General features: G+C 44.6%; 1 protein-coding gene across 1 annotated transcript in view; it reads right to left on the reverse strand.

The window, feature by feature from the left end:
• Positions 1–5544, reverse strand: part of mrpl23 (mitochondrial ribosomal protein L23) — a 47576-nt gene extending 42032 nt beyond the window's left edge. The window contains exons 1-2 of the mRNA XM_011492939.3: positions 5403–5544; positions 4477–4599 (exon numbers count right to left, since the gene is read on the reverse strand). Of these exons, the coding sequence (XP_011491241.3) occupies positions 4477–4599; positions 5403–5422 (143 nt within the window). The 5' untranslated portion in view covers positions 5423–5544. The remainder of the gene's footprint in view (positions 1–4476; positions 4600–5402) is intronic.
• Positions 5545–16677: the final 11133 nt, after the last annotated feature.

Here is a 16677-nt window from a genome sequence, read left to right on the forward strand (position 1 = left end):
ACAGGCTCAAGCATTTGTTTAATAAATCAAAGTACTTTAGAAAGTTTTTATTTTCAACAAATAACTTTCGTACTGTACTGTCAAATAATTTTAATCATCAATGTGAACAGAAGGCTTCAAATTGCAGAGATTAGCCCCGCCCACCGCGACCGAGTAGTTGTATTAAACGGGAGAAAATTTAAAATGATTATGAAAAAAATACAAAGTACAGTGGGACAAATAGTGACTCAGCTGTATTTTACTGCTCTTCAGACTGAGCCGCTGCATCCTGACTCCGCTCTGCAGTGTTTTCTTCTTTTGAAGCCCGCAGTGCAGCTGTGTTTGTTCAGGAGAACAACATGATTGGCAGTTGCTGTCCCTCTTTTTTCTTCTTTGCAAAAATATCCTTATACACCGACATGCCACCATCAAGAGAATGCAGAACACAATGCACGATGCAAATCCGTGAAGTAGCGAAACCGTGAAAAGTAAACCGCGTTATAGCGAGGGATCACTGTAATTGGAATCTGTTGTTAAATACTACAATCCTAAATGATATGATGCTAAATGCTACGATGCTATCATGCTACAATGCTAAATGCTACGATACCATCGTGCTAAATGCTACGATGCTAAATGCTACGATTCTATCATGCTACAATGCTATCATACTACGATACCATCATGCTAAATGCTACGATACCATCATGCTAAATGCTACAATGCTAAATGCTACAATGCTAAATGCTATGATGTTATCAAGGTACAATACTATCATGCTACAATGCTAAATGCTACGATACCATCGTGCTAAATGCTACGATGCTAAATGCTACGATTCTATCATGCTACAATGCTATCATACTACGATACCATCGTGCTAAATGCTACGATACCATCATGCTAAATGCTACAATGCTATCAAGCTACAATGCCAAATGCTACAATACCATCGTGCTAAATACTACAATGCTAAATGCTACGATGCTATCATGCTACAATGCTAAATGCTATGATGCTATCAAGCTACAATACTATCATGCTACAATGCTAAATGCTACGATACCATTGTGCTAAATGCTACGATGCTAAATGCTACGATTCTATCATGCTACAATGCTATCTTGCTACGATGTTAAATGCTATCCTAACGAGCTGTTCCATGTGTCGCCTTCATGTGATCACAGACCGGTTTAAAGTCAGTCTATAGTTTAACTGTAAGACGTGGTGGGAAAATGCAACAGAATGAATTCAAAAAACATTTATAAAAGCATTTTTTATAAAAAATAATAAGAGGCACTTTGTTTGCAACTTTATTAGTACTAAACATTTTACAGACAGCGTGGAAACATTAAAGGCAGAAAACAAAGATTGACTAGGAGTTCCTCAGAAAAAAACTTTTGTTTTTAAGTGATGTTTTCATTTTGTTGTGACTTCCTCTTTGTTTGCATTTAACATAACATCAGGGGGGTATTCCAGGGAGCATGTTTAAACTAGCCTGACTTTAACCCTGAACTCTGGCTGAAATCCACCTGAACTTGCTTACTCTGGGTATGTCGGTTCCAGAAGACCGGATATGAGTTAGCGTAATTACGCTCGACTTATGTAACCCTGGGTTAATGCTCGTGCACGGAAGGTACATAAAGACATTCTCAATAGATCGCAGATTTCCGGAGTCACCATGGAAACGCGCGGAGAACCAAAGAGAGCGCTACACTTCAGTGAGACGGAGTCTAAGATTTTAATGATGGCGTGTGAAGATTATACGTCCATCAAAAAAGTAAAACAGCTGCATCATCAGAAGAAAGAGTTTCTGCTTGGAGAAAAAGAACAAAGTAAACGCACAAGTTTCTGATCTTATTTCCATTTTCCTTGTGACGCATATATATATATATATATATAACTTATCCAATTTTGCCACCTTAAATTAAATACTTCTATTGGTAACAAATAATTGAGTTAAATTTAATCAACCTAATTTCTTACGTCTATAAAACTCAATAATTGTTTATACAACTCAACTTTACATATTTATCAAACTAAATGTCATATTACTCCAATTCAATTAATATTTTTTCCATCTTAATTAATTATATTTCTTGACTTCTCATATGTCTAAGTATGAGCCGGCAGATATGCTCATTTTTATAACAATAGAAAGGACGGGGAAAAAATGCACATTGCGCTCAAATTCATTAAAGAATTCTCTGTCTTTGTCATTACACGAATAATCGGTAGGTGTGCTATATAAACTCATCATCCTCTCATTCACTCTTACTCATGGTGCAGAGACGTAAGCACAGTAGGACAAAATAACTCAGCAAAACATGGCAAAACACAGTAAAACAGCTGAACAACTAAACACATTTGGTCAAAAAGCCACACTTAAACCCAAATCCGTCCAGACAGGCAAAGGGAATGGTATCCCACAATCCCTTGTGGTGCCGATCTAACAGCAGCACCAAAGTTACACCTACTTAATTGAATTAATTTGAATGAAAGTAAAATAACTGTCTGAAAACTACGTGTTATTTTTAAGGTGACTTAACAAAAAAATGATTTATTTTAACTGAAGCAAATAATGAAGTTAGATCAAAGTATAAAGTTTATCTTTCCAACATCCATATATGGTCTTATCACCCTCTCATGGTGGAAAAAGTATTATCTGAGCTTCTTCATCCACTAAATCATCTTCAAATGGACACGCCATGCTGCTTCACCTCTCTGTAAACAAACTAACCTTCAACTAAACCTGCTCCAGACCAGGTTATGTTCAGAGCATGAGTTGCCATGGTAACTTGACCTACCGTGAAACATACCTCCATTTCTGGAACCAAAAGCTGAGGTTATCAACTTCCTTAGCCTCAAACTTACCGTGGGAGCTAGCAGAACCTGCTTTCTGGAAACCCCCCAGTTTAATTTGTAAAATAATAATCAGTCGGTTGGTAGGTTTTCTTCTATCTACCAGCTTGTCTGGTGTGTCATAAATGAGATTTTGGTCTCTGAGGTTGTGACTTCAAACTTGGAGCATCAAACCATCAACAGCTGAATCCGTTTCCAGCCGTTTCTACCAGAAATGTTCTGCCGAGTCGTTCTAGTGTTTGTCTTTATGAGACGGTCCAGCTAGCGGTATCTCACCAAACATCTGCTGCTTTGATCTGCAAACTTTTTTACACCTTGGATATAGTAGAACTTTGTGTCAGAGACCATTTCCAAAAGATTTGATCAGATAAAATAGTTTTTCTTAAATATATTTTAGCATTTGTGATTTTTGTTAAAGAAAATAAAAGCAGAACGAAAAGAAAGGAAAACAAATTGCTTAAAATCGAAAATAACATTTGGAATGAAAAAAGATTTTATTCTTTTTCCTTCAATCATCTAAACATTTGTTCCTTTTCGGGGTCACGGGGCTGCTGGAGCCTATCCCGGTACCTCGTGGGCAAAGGCAGGGGTCATCCTGGACAGGTCACCAGTCTGTCTCAGGGCCACAATCACACACCCATTCACTCTCACATTCACCCAGGGGGCAATTTAGAGCAACTGATGAAGCTATGCAGCAGGTTTATGGACGGTGGGAGGAAGTCCCCGGAGAAAACGCACGCATGCACAGGAGAACATGCAGACTCCACACAGAAAGCCCCCCCCCCCATTGGTGTTCTGGTTCCAGCCAGGACTTGAACCAGGACCTACTTGCTGTGAGGCAAGAGTGCTAACCACTGCCCCCCCCCCGTGCAGCCTTTTTTTTTACCATTTTGGCCCCCTCTATTGAGCAGGAAACAAAACCATCGCTGTTGCTTTGGATCATATAAGAACAAAATGAAAATGTTCTCCACGGTTTTTTCATTCAGAGTTTAAATTGATTCTGTTTGCTTAGCTTACATATTTTTACTACACTGCTGTGAATCAGCGATCTCAGACATCCCAAATATCAGCTCTCAGATTTCTAGAAGAGGTGACAAATATCCGGGGTTCCAGCCCACTCCCACGATGGAGTCACTTCAAACCTTTCAAAGGGAATCTGCAGTCCGTCCAAACAGAGGAGAAGAAACGAGGAAAGGGCTTCTGCTAGCAGAAGACACCTGTAGGTATTCCAGCTCTGCTGATGAGCAACAAAAGAAGATTTCTATTCAAATAGGAACCCAGACAGACCTCACGACCTCACGACCTCATGACCTCATGACCTCTGTGTGTCCAGTTCAGGAAATAGTCTGACGTTTGAAGGTGTTGCTCAGGTGGAGCTTTAATAATAAAGACTGTTATTTACGCGGTTGTTTGATGTAAAACATGAATTCTGCTTTAACCTGGAGGTTGTTCTGGAGTAGTTCTGCATGTTCTCTGCAGAGGAACGCTGACTGAAATGAAAAGAGGCCAACGATGACCTGTGACCAGAACCGGTCATTTCTACTCCTTTTTCCTGTTCCGTTTGAAAGCGCTGCAGCATCTTCATCCCGTTAGTCATTTCAGTGAGTCAGAGTCAGGAATATATCAGGAACTTACTCCATCGGGACCCGGAACTGGGCCGTGTCCGGAGGCTGCTCTTTTCCCGGCCTCACCAGGGTCAGAAACCAGTTGGGTCTGAAGATCCTCAGCTGAGGGTTTCCCAGCTGATAAATGGGAACGCTGGGAAGAGAGACGGAGCCGACGTTACCGTTGGCAGGAAGCTTGGTTAGGCTGACGGTGACGCTGGCCAACACTTGACCTGCCATGCTTCATTATTTCATTTTGAATTGATTCTATACGATACAGTGGATGAGATTCACAACTTGACCTCAGATCGATCTGGTTGGACGAATCAATTCATGGATTAATCAGTTCAGCCCTAATGATTGATCTCATTCATAATCAATGAGATCAATCACCCAGCTTCCCCTTCAGCAGCAGTTTGACACACACGACTCTAACATCTGACCCGTTTCCATGGTGATTCTGCAGTCTGAGCTCGGTGGACTCTCACCTGTCCGCGTGCGTGTGATGAACCGGTGTTGATTGTAACCACCCCGGGAGACGTGAACGCGCATTGTTTTTAGCATAGCTGGCTAATGCTAGCCGCCTCACTGCCGGCCGGGGGCTTTAAAAGAGAAGCGAGTTCGTAATGAAGCCTTACAAGTAACGACCTCATAACTAAATAAGGAAACTCCGGATAATCTGAGCTATTTTCTAATCGATTAAGCGGGGCTAATCGAAGCTAACACGAGTTAACGCAAGCTAACTTGTCAGCTCGTGAGCTAGCGCCCTGCGGATTTCCCGGTTAGCTGTATTGAATGAGTCCAGTTTGTGATGGACTGAACACACCTGATGCAGGTGAGCAGTGACTCCAGAAGCAGGGCTGTAGCTCAGGAGGAACAGGAGGCTAGGACGAGACCCGCGCGCGGAGGGGGGCAGCGGCGCTCCGGGCCTCGGGCCCGCGGACACTCGGTACTTACAATATGTTTCTCATCGTCATCGTTACTGCGGCTCGTCTGCAGCAACAACCGCCGGGACGAACATTTGACTTCTTTCAAGGTTTCCAGCACGTGCAGACATGCACTTCCGGGAACTATACAATGACAACTTTACAATGCGCATGCGCGAAGCGTCCCAAAGTGCGTCCCCTCCAAAGAGTTATATCACTAGAGGAGACACGCCCGTTTTAGAAGTCTGGCCGACGGTAGCGGAGCGCGACGCCATCTTGGTGAGGTCGACGACGCCCACATGGCAATGATTTCTATTCCTTTTAGAGGTGTCTAAGTAGCTTTTATATACTATATATATTTTTACATTTATATATATATTTATACATATATGTAAATACATTATATTTATATATATAATATATATAGATACATCATTTGTTGTTGTTAAAGAAGAGAAACAGTCAGCCTTAAAAGCTCAAACTTTAATGAAAATGCATTGTTGCAGGGTTCTTACAAATAAAAAAAATATTACAAAGAATTTTTAAAAATAATTTCTAAACATTTAGAAGTTCTAGACCTCTTTGACATGTAATTTAAATTATTTAGAAAAACCCAACAATAAGTCAATAACATACAAATAATAATAAATCAATAGTGAATCAATACAAACAATAAATAATAACAATAAATAAATAATAAGTCAATAAATAATAATAAAAACAAGTCTATTAATAATAATAATAATAATAATCATAGTAATAATAATATTAAATCAATAGTAAGTCAATGCAAACAATAAATAATTACAATAAATAAATAATAAGTAAATAAACAATAAAAAATAAGTCTAATAATAATAATAATAATAATAAAATTTTCAAAAGAAGTACAAAAGTAAACAATAGATTTATCCTAAAAAAAAACAACAACAACAAATAAAAATAATAGATTTATACTGATTCATGTGAGTGATCAATTTGTGTAACACAGATGTTATGGTGTCGGGTTTCAAGCAAACAGTCTGGCCTCTCATCAAAATGTGTTTCCACAAAATGTTCTGAACATATCCAGACTGTATTACTAGTTGGTACCACAGTGATCCATCTGGATTAGCTCTTTTTATTGCTAAGATCCACTTTTTCCTTAAGTCTGAATCCATTGGAAACCTGCAGGAAAAGTTCAGTCACTGAGTCAGAAATGTATAAATCTATATCACTATAATAGCCTAGTATGCTGTATACAGGTTTAGCAAAATAAAATGTACATTTATGTCGACAGCAAATTCTCCGTACATCATGCAGCATGTTGATAACAGCCCTGCAGCATCATGCATGTCAACATGTGTACGATTAATGAAGCCCCTGCAGCATAAAAAGAAAAAAATTATAGTACTTACCTTTGAAATGATATACCTTCCTCCTTCATGGACTCATTTCTCTGATTTTGGCAGTTGAAACCCAAACAATGAACTGGTATTATGCAAAAAATGTAATCACATGCATTCACTGCAGCAGTAAGTTGACCTCACCAAGATGGCGGTGCTCTCCTCCCATGAGGAATCACGTGATGTCTCCTCTAGTGATATAACTCATTGGTCCCCTCCCCCTCCTCCTTATTTGGTGGAGTTTTACTGCGGATGGTACACAGCGTCGAAGTGCATTACCGCCACCTACTGGTGTGGAGTGTGGGTCAGAAAGTTACTCAAGTCAAAGTCAGCTTTGTTTGTCAAATATACTTCATTCACATGATATTCAGCACAGATTAAATGTATTTCCTCTCAACTTACAGTGTAAGCAGCCTATAAAATAACAATAATAATAATAATAAGAACGTATGAATCCCCTTACATTTTTATTATCATTTTGTCTTCCTAAAGAAGCAAATCAGAACCGAATATTTGCTGGTGTCACCCAAAATATCTGTAACCTCCCAGTTTATCCCTTTCCTTACAAGACAGTCCTTCATCAACTGCATCACATTTACCGTTCATATGTTTTCCTAGTTTAAAAAGATTAGAATTTCCATTGATGTGTGACCAGATCTAAGTCTAGACACAACCATGCTCTCTGGTATCGTACGTCCAGCAGATTCCATCTTCCCAACAACCCTCCGGATGCTGTAATACCACCTTCCTTTATTGCCCCACCCCTGCTTTGTCATCTGTCTAATATTTCCTATTCATTACCTAATTTCCTTGAATTCCTATGTGTGCCGGTATCCACATAAATACAACAGAGTCCTGCTGACTGTAAACTGTATTATGTCTGTCCTTTTTTTAAAACTTTAGTAACAAATATTGTACATGCAAAATACTAAATACAAAACTCCACACTGTGTATAAAGGACAATTTTCACGTTTGCTAGGGAAATGAACAAAAAATCAAAAAACCATAATAACAATGTAAAACAGGTTAAGTAAAAATAAAACAAAAATAATAAAGGCAAAGGAATCTGTTGAAGTTTCAAAAGAGACCATGTTTCAACTGTTCCAACAGCTTTTTTGTTAGTGGAGGATTTTATGTAATGTCCTGATATGTCCATTGAAATATCAGGTCTGCTGTCTGAATAACTGCTTTTATACTCTCTAATGACACGCAGAGCATATAAGGCTCTTCAGTGGTCTGATCCATTGCAGACACAACAATTTCCACTGCCTACACTGAAATTTCCAAACGGAGTTTCTTTCGAAAAATCAAAATTAATTCAGGAATTACAAATGCCGTACCTAGATCCCCCGTAGGACCCTTTGATGCGTTACTGTATATTTCTACATAACCACTGTATTAATTTATGTATCCTTGTATTATAGGAGGACTACGGGATTTGCATCTAATATTTAACAGTGATAAATCCACTGAACAGGGGGTGGCAGGCAGGCAGGGGTTCTGCCTCAGCTCAAAGCCCACCTCCCCCGACTCCAACAACATCATCATCAAGTATGCAGACGACACAACCGTCCTCAGAGGAGGGGACGAGTCTGCATACAGAGACCTGGTGCACAGGATCACCATCTACGGAGAGGACAACCACCTTGTTCTCAACGTAGAGAAAACAAAAGAAATAATCGTGGACTACAGAAGGAAAGCACCACCACATCAACCGCTCATCATCAACGGGACTGTGGTGGAGCGGACCGACTGCCACCGGTTCCTGGGTCTGCAGACGACCAACAGCCTCAGCTGGGAAAGAAACACTGTTGCCACGGTGAAGAAAGCCCAGCAGAGGCTGTACTTCATCAGGCTGCTGAAGAAGGCCGGTCTCAAGCGCCGGACCCTCACCCAAGCCTACAGGGGGCTTGTGGAAAGCATCCTCACAAGCGGACTAACAGCCTGGTTTGGTAACACCACCATAAAAGAGAAGAAGATGCTGCAGAGGCTCATCAACACAGCGGGAAACATTATAGGTTGCAACCTTCCATCCATGGAGACCATCTATGAACAGCTCTGCAGGAGGAGAGTCTCTAAGATCATCAGAGACAGACACCACCCTGCTCATGGACTGATCCAGTGTGTGGACTCAGGCCACAACCTCAGACACCGCAGGCCTTAAAGCATCCACGCACACACCACACGCTTCCACGCACACACCACACGCTTCCACGACAGCTTCTTCCCAACAGCAATCAGAATGCTGGCAGAGGACATCAGAAAGGGAAGACCGGACTGAATTACTGAGTGCAATAAACAATAATATGTGCAATAATTCTTCTGTACAGACTGGGCCGCTGCAATATTCATATTCATATTTTACTCATATTTATATTTTTTTATATACCTTGTAAATTTGTTGTCTAATTTTGACTTTTAACTTTATTCTATTTATTTTTTTATTATTTTTCTTCAGTTTTTTTGTCCTTTTTAACTTACCGTGACATGAGAGATGCCAAAAAAAATTCCGATGTACCGCATGTGCAAACGGCAATAAAACCTTTAATCCTTGAATCCTGAATCCTAAACTCTCCATAATCAACCACAGCAGCAGCACTGGCAATGGCACAGAGGGACTGATGTCAAGATTATCTGTCCCCATTTCTTTTTTTTTTAATTTTTATTTTTTTATTTTTTTATTTATTTATTTTTTTACTTGTCCTGTCCAACAGCTAGGCAGGCAGATGAGAGCTGAGGGCCTCTTGTGTTGGACATATTTTACTTTAACAAGAGGGGTTATGAATCTTCAGACAAACCAAAGGTATGTCTGAATAAACCCCTTTTGGAATTGAGGCCAAACTTTATTAATTTCAATCATGTTTGAAAATCTTTGGTGTTGGACCGGACGGAAAAGGAAAGAGGGGAAGAAGAGAGAGGGACGCTAGAGAGATGGGGGGTAGGAGGGTGATAATAGGAGGGGAAGGGGGATAAGACCATGAAGCAGCATACAGCAGACAGGTTTACTGGTTGTTTATCATTACGGTACGGTTCAAATGTAGTACAAAAAGGGCGGGGCCTATCCACACACACACTCAAATGTTATCAACACACCTGCTAGCTGCAAAAATGTCCACATGTCGACATGTACACAAAACAGATAGTGCTCACGAACGCATACCTATGCCTTTAAACCAACTAGTGTGAAATCTTTCATTCATTCAATCATGCAAACTATTAGTGCAAAGGTGAGCTAACACCTGTGCTCAGGTGAGTGTTTATGTTCTTCTAAAATGGATAGTGGAATGTGAAAAGAAGGAGGGAGAGAGTACAGCCATCCCCACCCCAAGACCCCCGCCGCAGCAGCAGCGGCAGCCGGAATTCCCCCGCCACACGGGAACAGGCAGGGAACAACCGCCCCCCGGGCGACCAAGACCGCCACCCAGGCCAGGGCCAGCAGGACCGCCGCGAGGCCCCCAGAGGCAGAGAGCAGGGAGGAGCGGAGGGAAAGAGAGCGCCGCCCCAGCCCAGCCAGGAAAGCAGCCCCCCCGCCGCGCCGGGAGAGCCCAACGCAGGGCCCCACCGGAGAAGGGCGCCCACAGCCCCAGACGAGCACCCCACCGGCCCCCAGGAGTTCCGGGCATCCCCCCGCCCCAACCCCAGGTACGAGCCAGGACCCCCCAAGGGAGACCCGCTCCGCACTCCACGCAGCCATCCACCCGGCCCACGGTTGGTCCAGGGAGGAGCAAGGCAGGGGCCCGCCGCCCCCGCCCAGGAGGGGGGAACCCCGGGGAAAAAAGGGTGGCCCACAAGGGGTGTTATAAATATGGCCCGACCAGGCTCGGCCACTGTTGGAAGTTTGGCAGGGCCCAGCGCTCAGGGGCAAGGACCAGGACCCACCCCCCAGGGACACGAACACCCCGGCTCAGGTGTAATATGAACCCCCCCACAGTGCGGAGAGAGCACCGCCGGGCCCAGGGAGCCGGCACCCAGGGGACACGCCCGCCGTCGCCAAGGGGCCCGCACCCCCCACCAGAGAAGGGGTAGGGGACAGATGGACCCAGGTCCCACCTTCCTTGCAAAATGTGTGTGCGTGTGTGTTTGTTTATGTTGAAATGTATATATTGAAGGGGGAGGGGTGTGTGTACTAAGGGGGGTGCAGTTAAAAATGGTGAGTAGGGCACTAAGGGGACATCTCCTGATTACTCACAGTGATGTCCCCTCACCCTCCCCACCAAGGGGCCCTAAATGTCTAAGGTGCGGTTAAAATTGGCAGGTAGGGTGCTAGGAGGACATCCGCTGCTTGCTGGCAGTGATGTCCAAGCACCCCCCCTACCAAGGACCCTACATGTCTAAGGTGCAAATAAAACCGAAAGAGGGGGGGGCCACTCCATACGGAAACCATAGGAGGGGGGCCACTGCCAAGGAACCCCCCCCAAGGCGCATCGCAGGCTAGACCCCCCACCCCCTCACCCTAATATGAGGTTATATGAGGAAGGGGGTAAGTTGGGGACAGCTGGTAGACTGTCCCCTGGTGGTCAAACAGCCGTCCCCCAGCCCCCCCCCCCAGCAAAGGGGCCAGGGCCACCCAGCCCAGGGGCCCCACCCCCGGAGGCGCCGACACCCCAGGCCCGGCACCACCCGCCCCACACAGAGAGAGAGGAGCCAGAAAGCATCGCCACCCCCGGAGCAAGCCCAGGCCCCCACCCCCAGACGCCGGCCCTAGAGGAGCTCTGGTCAGGCCTTGACGGGACCAAGGAGGCCAACCGGCCGAGGCAACCACTGATTGCCTCAGCGGAGACCCCGACCCGTTAGCCCCCCCGACCCGTACCAATAATGGGCCCCCCCTCACCCCCAGAACGCCCCCCCCACAGGACAGGGCCGACAAGCCCCCCACCCCACCCCACCCCAGACCCCGCAGCCGAAGCGGATGACACCCAGAGCGTCCCGTCCCAGAGCCAGGGAAGGGCCGATCCCAGCCCCAGGTGCAGATGGGCAGCCCATCCAGCGCCACTGCCCCCCCCCCCCCCCCGAGCAGGGCCCCCCGCCAACCCCCCCCAGCACAGGCAAAGGGACCACCCCCCCAAGCCAAGCCAGACCACCACCCCACCCCCCCACCACGCACCCCCACACCCAAGATCTGTCCCCATTTCTAGCGTTTTCTGTCCTATTACCCATCAAAACTCTTGATTCCTCTTTTCTGTGTCTCCAAAATGTCATTCAATATATTTTTGGTGGGATGATTCAGTTTATGCCCTTTTAGGTTGGCCCAGTATTGTAAATCCAGCTGTAACCTCCACAAATCCAACGGCAGTTCTGTCTTCTAAATCTGAAGTATGCTGTTGGTGTCGTGTAAAACGCTCCCATTGAAATCCTTCAAGCTTCAAACTGGACTCTGTCCAGCCTCCCAAGACTGTTTGTTGATGCTGAACCATATCCAGCACTGGCATGGCCAAACGTGGCTCTGATGAGCTTTGACCATAGCTCGTCTGCACCACAATCCCTTCCCACTAAGCATCACATCATGTCAAGAACCTTCTTACATTTATCCACTATACGATTGATATGATGATTCCATGTTAGCTTTTCATCCAAAACTAATCCCAAATATCTACATTTCTTGACTTGTTCTAATTCTTCACCTTCCCACGTACATTTTGTACTAAGCCCTAGTTTTTGTCTGACACCTTTGTCCACACCTTTGTTTTTTTCCACTGAAAACGTAGATCCCCATATGCTGGCCCAATCGTCTACCTCTTTGAGTCCTGACTGTACTTTTCTAGTCACATGGACCAAAGTCATGCCTCTCTTCCAAATAGCACCATCATCAGCAAAAAGGGAAGCCCCCCCCCCCCCCCCCCCCCCCCAATCCCTTCAAACCTATCATTTATCATTATCCAAAATAGCAATGGACTGACAATGCTTCCTTGTGGGGTTCTATTATCCACATTGACCTTTGAAGAATACTGTTCACCTATTTAACTTAAATTGTTCTCTCTTGTAGAAGTCTTTTATCCAGTTATACATGTTCCCACATCCCCCTAGCTTACCCAACTGAATCGATATTCCCTCCCTCCGCATCATGTCCATGCTTTTCAATATCAAAGAATACAGCCACAACACTTTCTCTACCCACCAGAGTGGGTAGAGAAAGTCCACCGGACCAAAATACTTCCCCCTTTTCTTTGTCATTTTTACCATTATTTTGTAAATGTAGTGCAATCAGCCTGTGGTGCTCAGGGTTTGATTAGTCTTTCCCAGGTTTGTTTATCCTGATCCAAATTGCTTCCTTCCATGCTGTTAGCAACCTACTTTCTTTAAGGTTCCAACAACAGGTCCTGAGACAAGTCACTTCGATTTTTTCTCATGGTGTAACAGATTCCATGACTCTTGTGTAAAGCTTTATTCAGTTCTGTCCTAGTAAAATAAATATTCAATAAATTAACTGTGAAACGTCTTCTTTCTCGTGTTTGGCCATCGTTTCTCAACAATTCTTCCCGTCTCGGTTGTCCTTCTCTTCCTACATTGTCAGAACTCTGAAGTTTGCCAAATCTCACCGCCATCATTTCAGCTTTGTCTCCGTCTGATGTTGCTGTTCATCAAAACTGGGAATCCACATTCTCTCTGAATTCCATTCATCCAATTCTTCCCCATATCTTATTTATATCCATTTGTCGACCAATTGTATCACAAAATGCCCTCCAATATTCTCTCTTAGTGATTTTGATTGTTTTTCTGACAGCAGCTTGTAATCTTCTACACACTAGTAGGATCCGAAAACAATCAATAGTTTCAAAGCTTAATTCTCAGATTGAAGGACTTTGGTACGTCCCTCCGTCCACCACGGCACTATTCTGCATCTCCTCTTGCCATGCTTTGAGGAATTGATTGTTTTGTTGCCCTCAGAATTATTTCACAGATATTTCTGGTAAATTCATGTACACTTTGTCCCATACTGTCTTTAAAGTTTCAGATCACATATATGCCCCAACAAGTCCCACTTGGCCTGTCTCAATAGCCACTTGGTGGATGTGATCTGCATCCACTCCTACTTTATAGCAATACTGGAATTACTGCTGCTGCATTTTTCATTTTTTATCTTTTTGTCTTGTTATTTCAATCTATTTCCTTATTTGGTTATGTTTATTTATTCATACAGCTACCTTACACTTACTTTCTTTTATATTATTTATCCCTTTATTATTTATCCTTCTACCTTGCTAGTTTGCACGAGAGCACAAGTAACCGAAGTCAAATTCCCTGTACATGCGCTGTACTTGGCAAATAAAGTGATTCTGATTCTGATTCTGATAAGGATGGGGTAATGATCACTGCCTATTGGCTTTTATTACGTCTTGTTTCCTGATCTAGCACCAAGCCGAGTCGCAGCCCCATCATTCAAACAGACCAAGTCTTTATCCTCAAAAAGTCTCCCCTCTTCATCATTTCTAATACCCCTCAGGGGTTTTGTGCATCAAATTCCCCCATCACCAAAATATTGTCCATTGGAAGCTCTTGTCATTTCTCAAGGCTACGTTTTTTACAGGGGTTAAACAAATTTGTGATTACAATATTGCCATCCTCAGTATAGATTTCAACTATAACATATTCAAAGTCTTTCCACACATTGGACTGGAATGATGGACTCATCCGTTTCTGCTGCAACACAATTTTTAACGCTTTAAGTTGATTTGATCCGATTAACAATTTGCCTCAGACGGATGGATCTGATTGGATGGTAGAAATGGATTCATCGTTACACGTCCAGCAAACACAGCTTTGACAGAAAAATGTCTCTCTTTTTCTTTTTCTACTCTGGCAGCACTGACAGCCATCAGCTCTTTTTCAGGTGTGTGTTGGTTGAACTCTTCTCCATGGATCAGACTATTTCCTGGGACCTTGGTAGTGCAGGAACCATCCGTCATCGTGGTGAATCTTTCCTTGTCTTGCACTCCGCTTCCTCCTCGGCTGCAGGTGATGCAGTAGCTGCATCCGTGACCTCAGCGGCGGCGTTTGGCAGAGCAGGCTCTGTTTAGAGGGGGGGCTCAGAGAGCCCCGCATGGACCTGCAGCCTTCAGGTCTCACGCTGTTTTCCACTGCTGTTCATAAAAACAGATTGTTGGATCCTGAACACAGCTGTGCTCCTTTGGAGAGTGTGAAGTTAAACTGCATGTTATTATATTTTATTGCTTTTTCCAAACGTACTGCTCGTGTTGCAGTTCTTCCAAAGATCTCATTTCCTTTTTGATTCAATTGTAGCCGTTTATTAAAGGACGTTTTGGAGCAGTTCACTAAAGTGAACGACTCGGCTCCTCAGCTGGGTCCGTGTCGCTCCGTCACATGCACACGCCTGTCACAAAGCCATGTTTGCCTGTGACACGCATGCAGCATGTGCAATCACAATATGCCTCTTCCATTAAAGATTGATTTGGAGTGGAAATGAGGCCTGAAGGCCCGGCACGTCCAGCTTTCTCCTGAGGAGTTTGGGTTTGTGCCCATCCAGCCGCCCCCCCCACATGGCAGCTTACCTTCTGCTGAACAAAAAGGGTCAAAAAAACCTTAGAAGAACACGTGGAGAGCAGGGAGCGCCGGCGTCAGCAGAGAGGAAGACTGCTCCTGTGGACGAAGGAACATTTTCACAGCGGAAGCAGACGGAAACTCTCGGGTCTGAACGTCCCGCCAAGTTCAAGCGCCGAGGCCCGATGGAAACTTTCCCCTGGAACTCGGGCAAGTTGTTGGTGTTAAATATCCTGGAAAAATCTGAGAGGAAGCAGTAAATTGAAGATCCAGACACGATGGTAGAACTTTGTCAGCTCCAGTCGATGTTTCAGCGCATTACTAGATTTGCTGTTGTGGCAAAAATTCAGTTATTATGAGAAGAAATAAAAAAGGAAGTAAACCACGAAGTCTGCACATAAACGGCTCCAGAGGAGCAGAAAACTCACTTACTCATTACTGTACACACAACATGTGTGTGTGTGTGTCTGTTCCGTCCTTTGTGACAGATTCTTTGATTCTTCGTCTTTTTCTTTCTTTTCTCTGCGGCAGAATCCCAGTTTGATGATCTTCAGCATTTAGCTGCTGTGGAGGAAGTTTGCTGTGAAAAAACAGCAAAGAAATCCGTCAGTTTCAGTCTGAAGCGTCTGGAGGCTGCGAGCCGTTTCCTGAAACCATCAGACGGACTGTTGGACCCTTCTTGTTGTCATTTTGTCGTCTGCTGTTGCAGGACTCCACTCGTGCGAGGTTGCAGATGGATCCACAGGTGATGGGGAAATGCATGCTGGGATTGCTGCCACACAGGTAGTTTGTTGTTAGCATGCACTGCAGCTTCAGGGGGCATCGGGAACTTTCAGGAGGGTTTCCTGTGATGACGCTGCTGCAGCGTGAAGGAGGCCAGCGGCGTGCTGGGGAGGCAAACCGTTAGCTTGTCTGCGTCCCTCGCCATCAAACTCCGTCAACACCAAACGCCGTGACAGAGGGAGCAGCGGGTTCAGCTCAGATTCTCCTCTTTCTTCCCGTGGGGGGTGGGGGGATGCCATGCACCAGTCTGCAAACTATTATTAGCCGTGACGGGCAATCCAGCTGGCGTGTTAAGTTCAGAGCCTCCCCTCCTAAAGTCATCTGCTTGACCTCTGACCCAGGAGTGTGGCTGTGCTGCAGCCGAGGTTCAGGCTCCCAATGCACACGCCGTCTGCCGAGCGTGCATGTGCAGCCCAGCGTGCACGTGCAGGGCTGCAGGCCGTCTCTGAAGTGGAAGCTCCTCCCCTTGGTTCATGACAGTTTCCATCTGATGACCGGAGCTCTGCCGTTGCTCCTGGACCTCCATCATGGAGGCAGCAGGTTCCCCCACATCCTCACCCTGTGTCTTTGCCCCCACCATGTGCTGCATGAGGGGGGGGGGGGGGGGGGTCAAAGGGAACAGTCAGCTGATGCTCTCAGGA

The sequence above is a fragment of the Oryzias latipes genome, chromosome 6 (assembly GCF_002234675.1).
Source record: "Oryzias latipes chromosome 6, ASM223467v1".
Lineage (NCBI taxonomy): Eukaryota > Metazoa > Chordata > Actinopteri > Beloniformes > Adrianichthyidae > Oryzias > Oryzias latipes.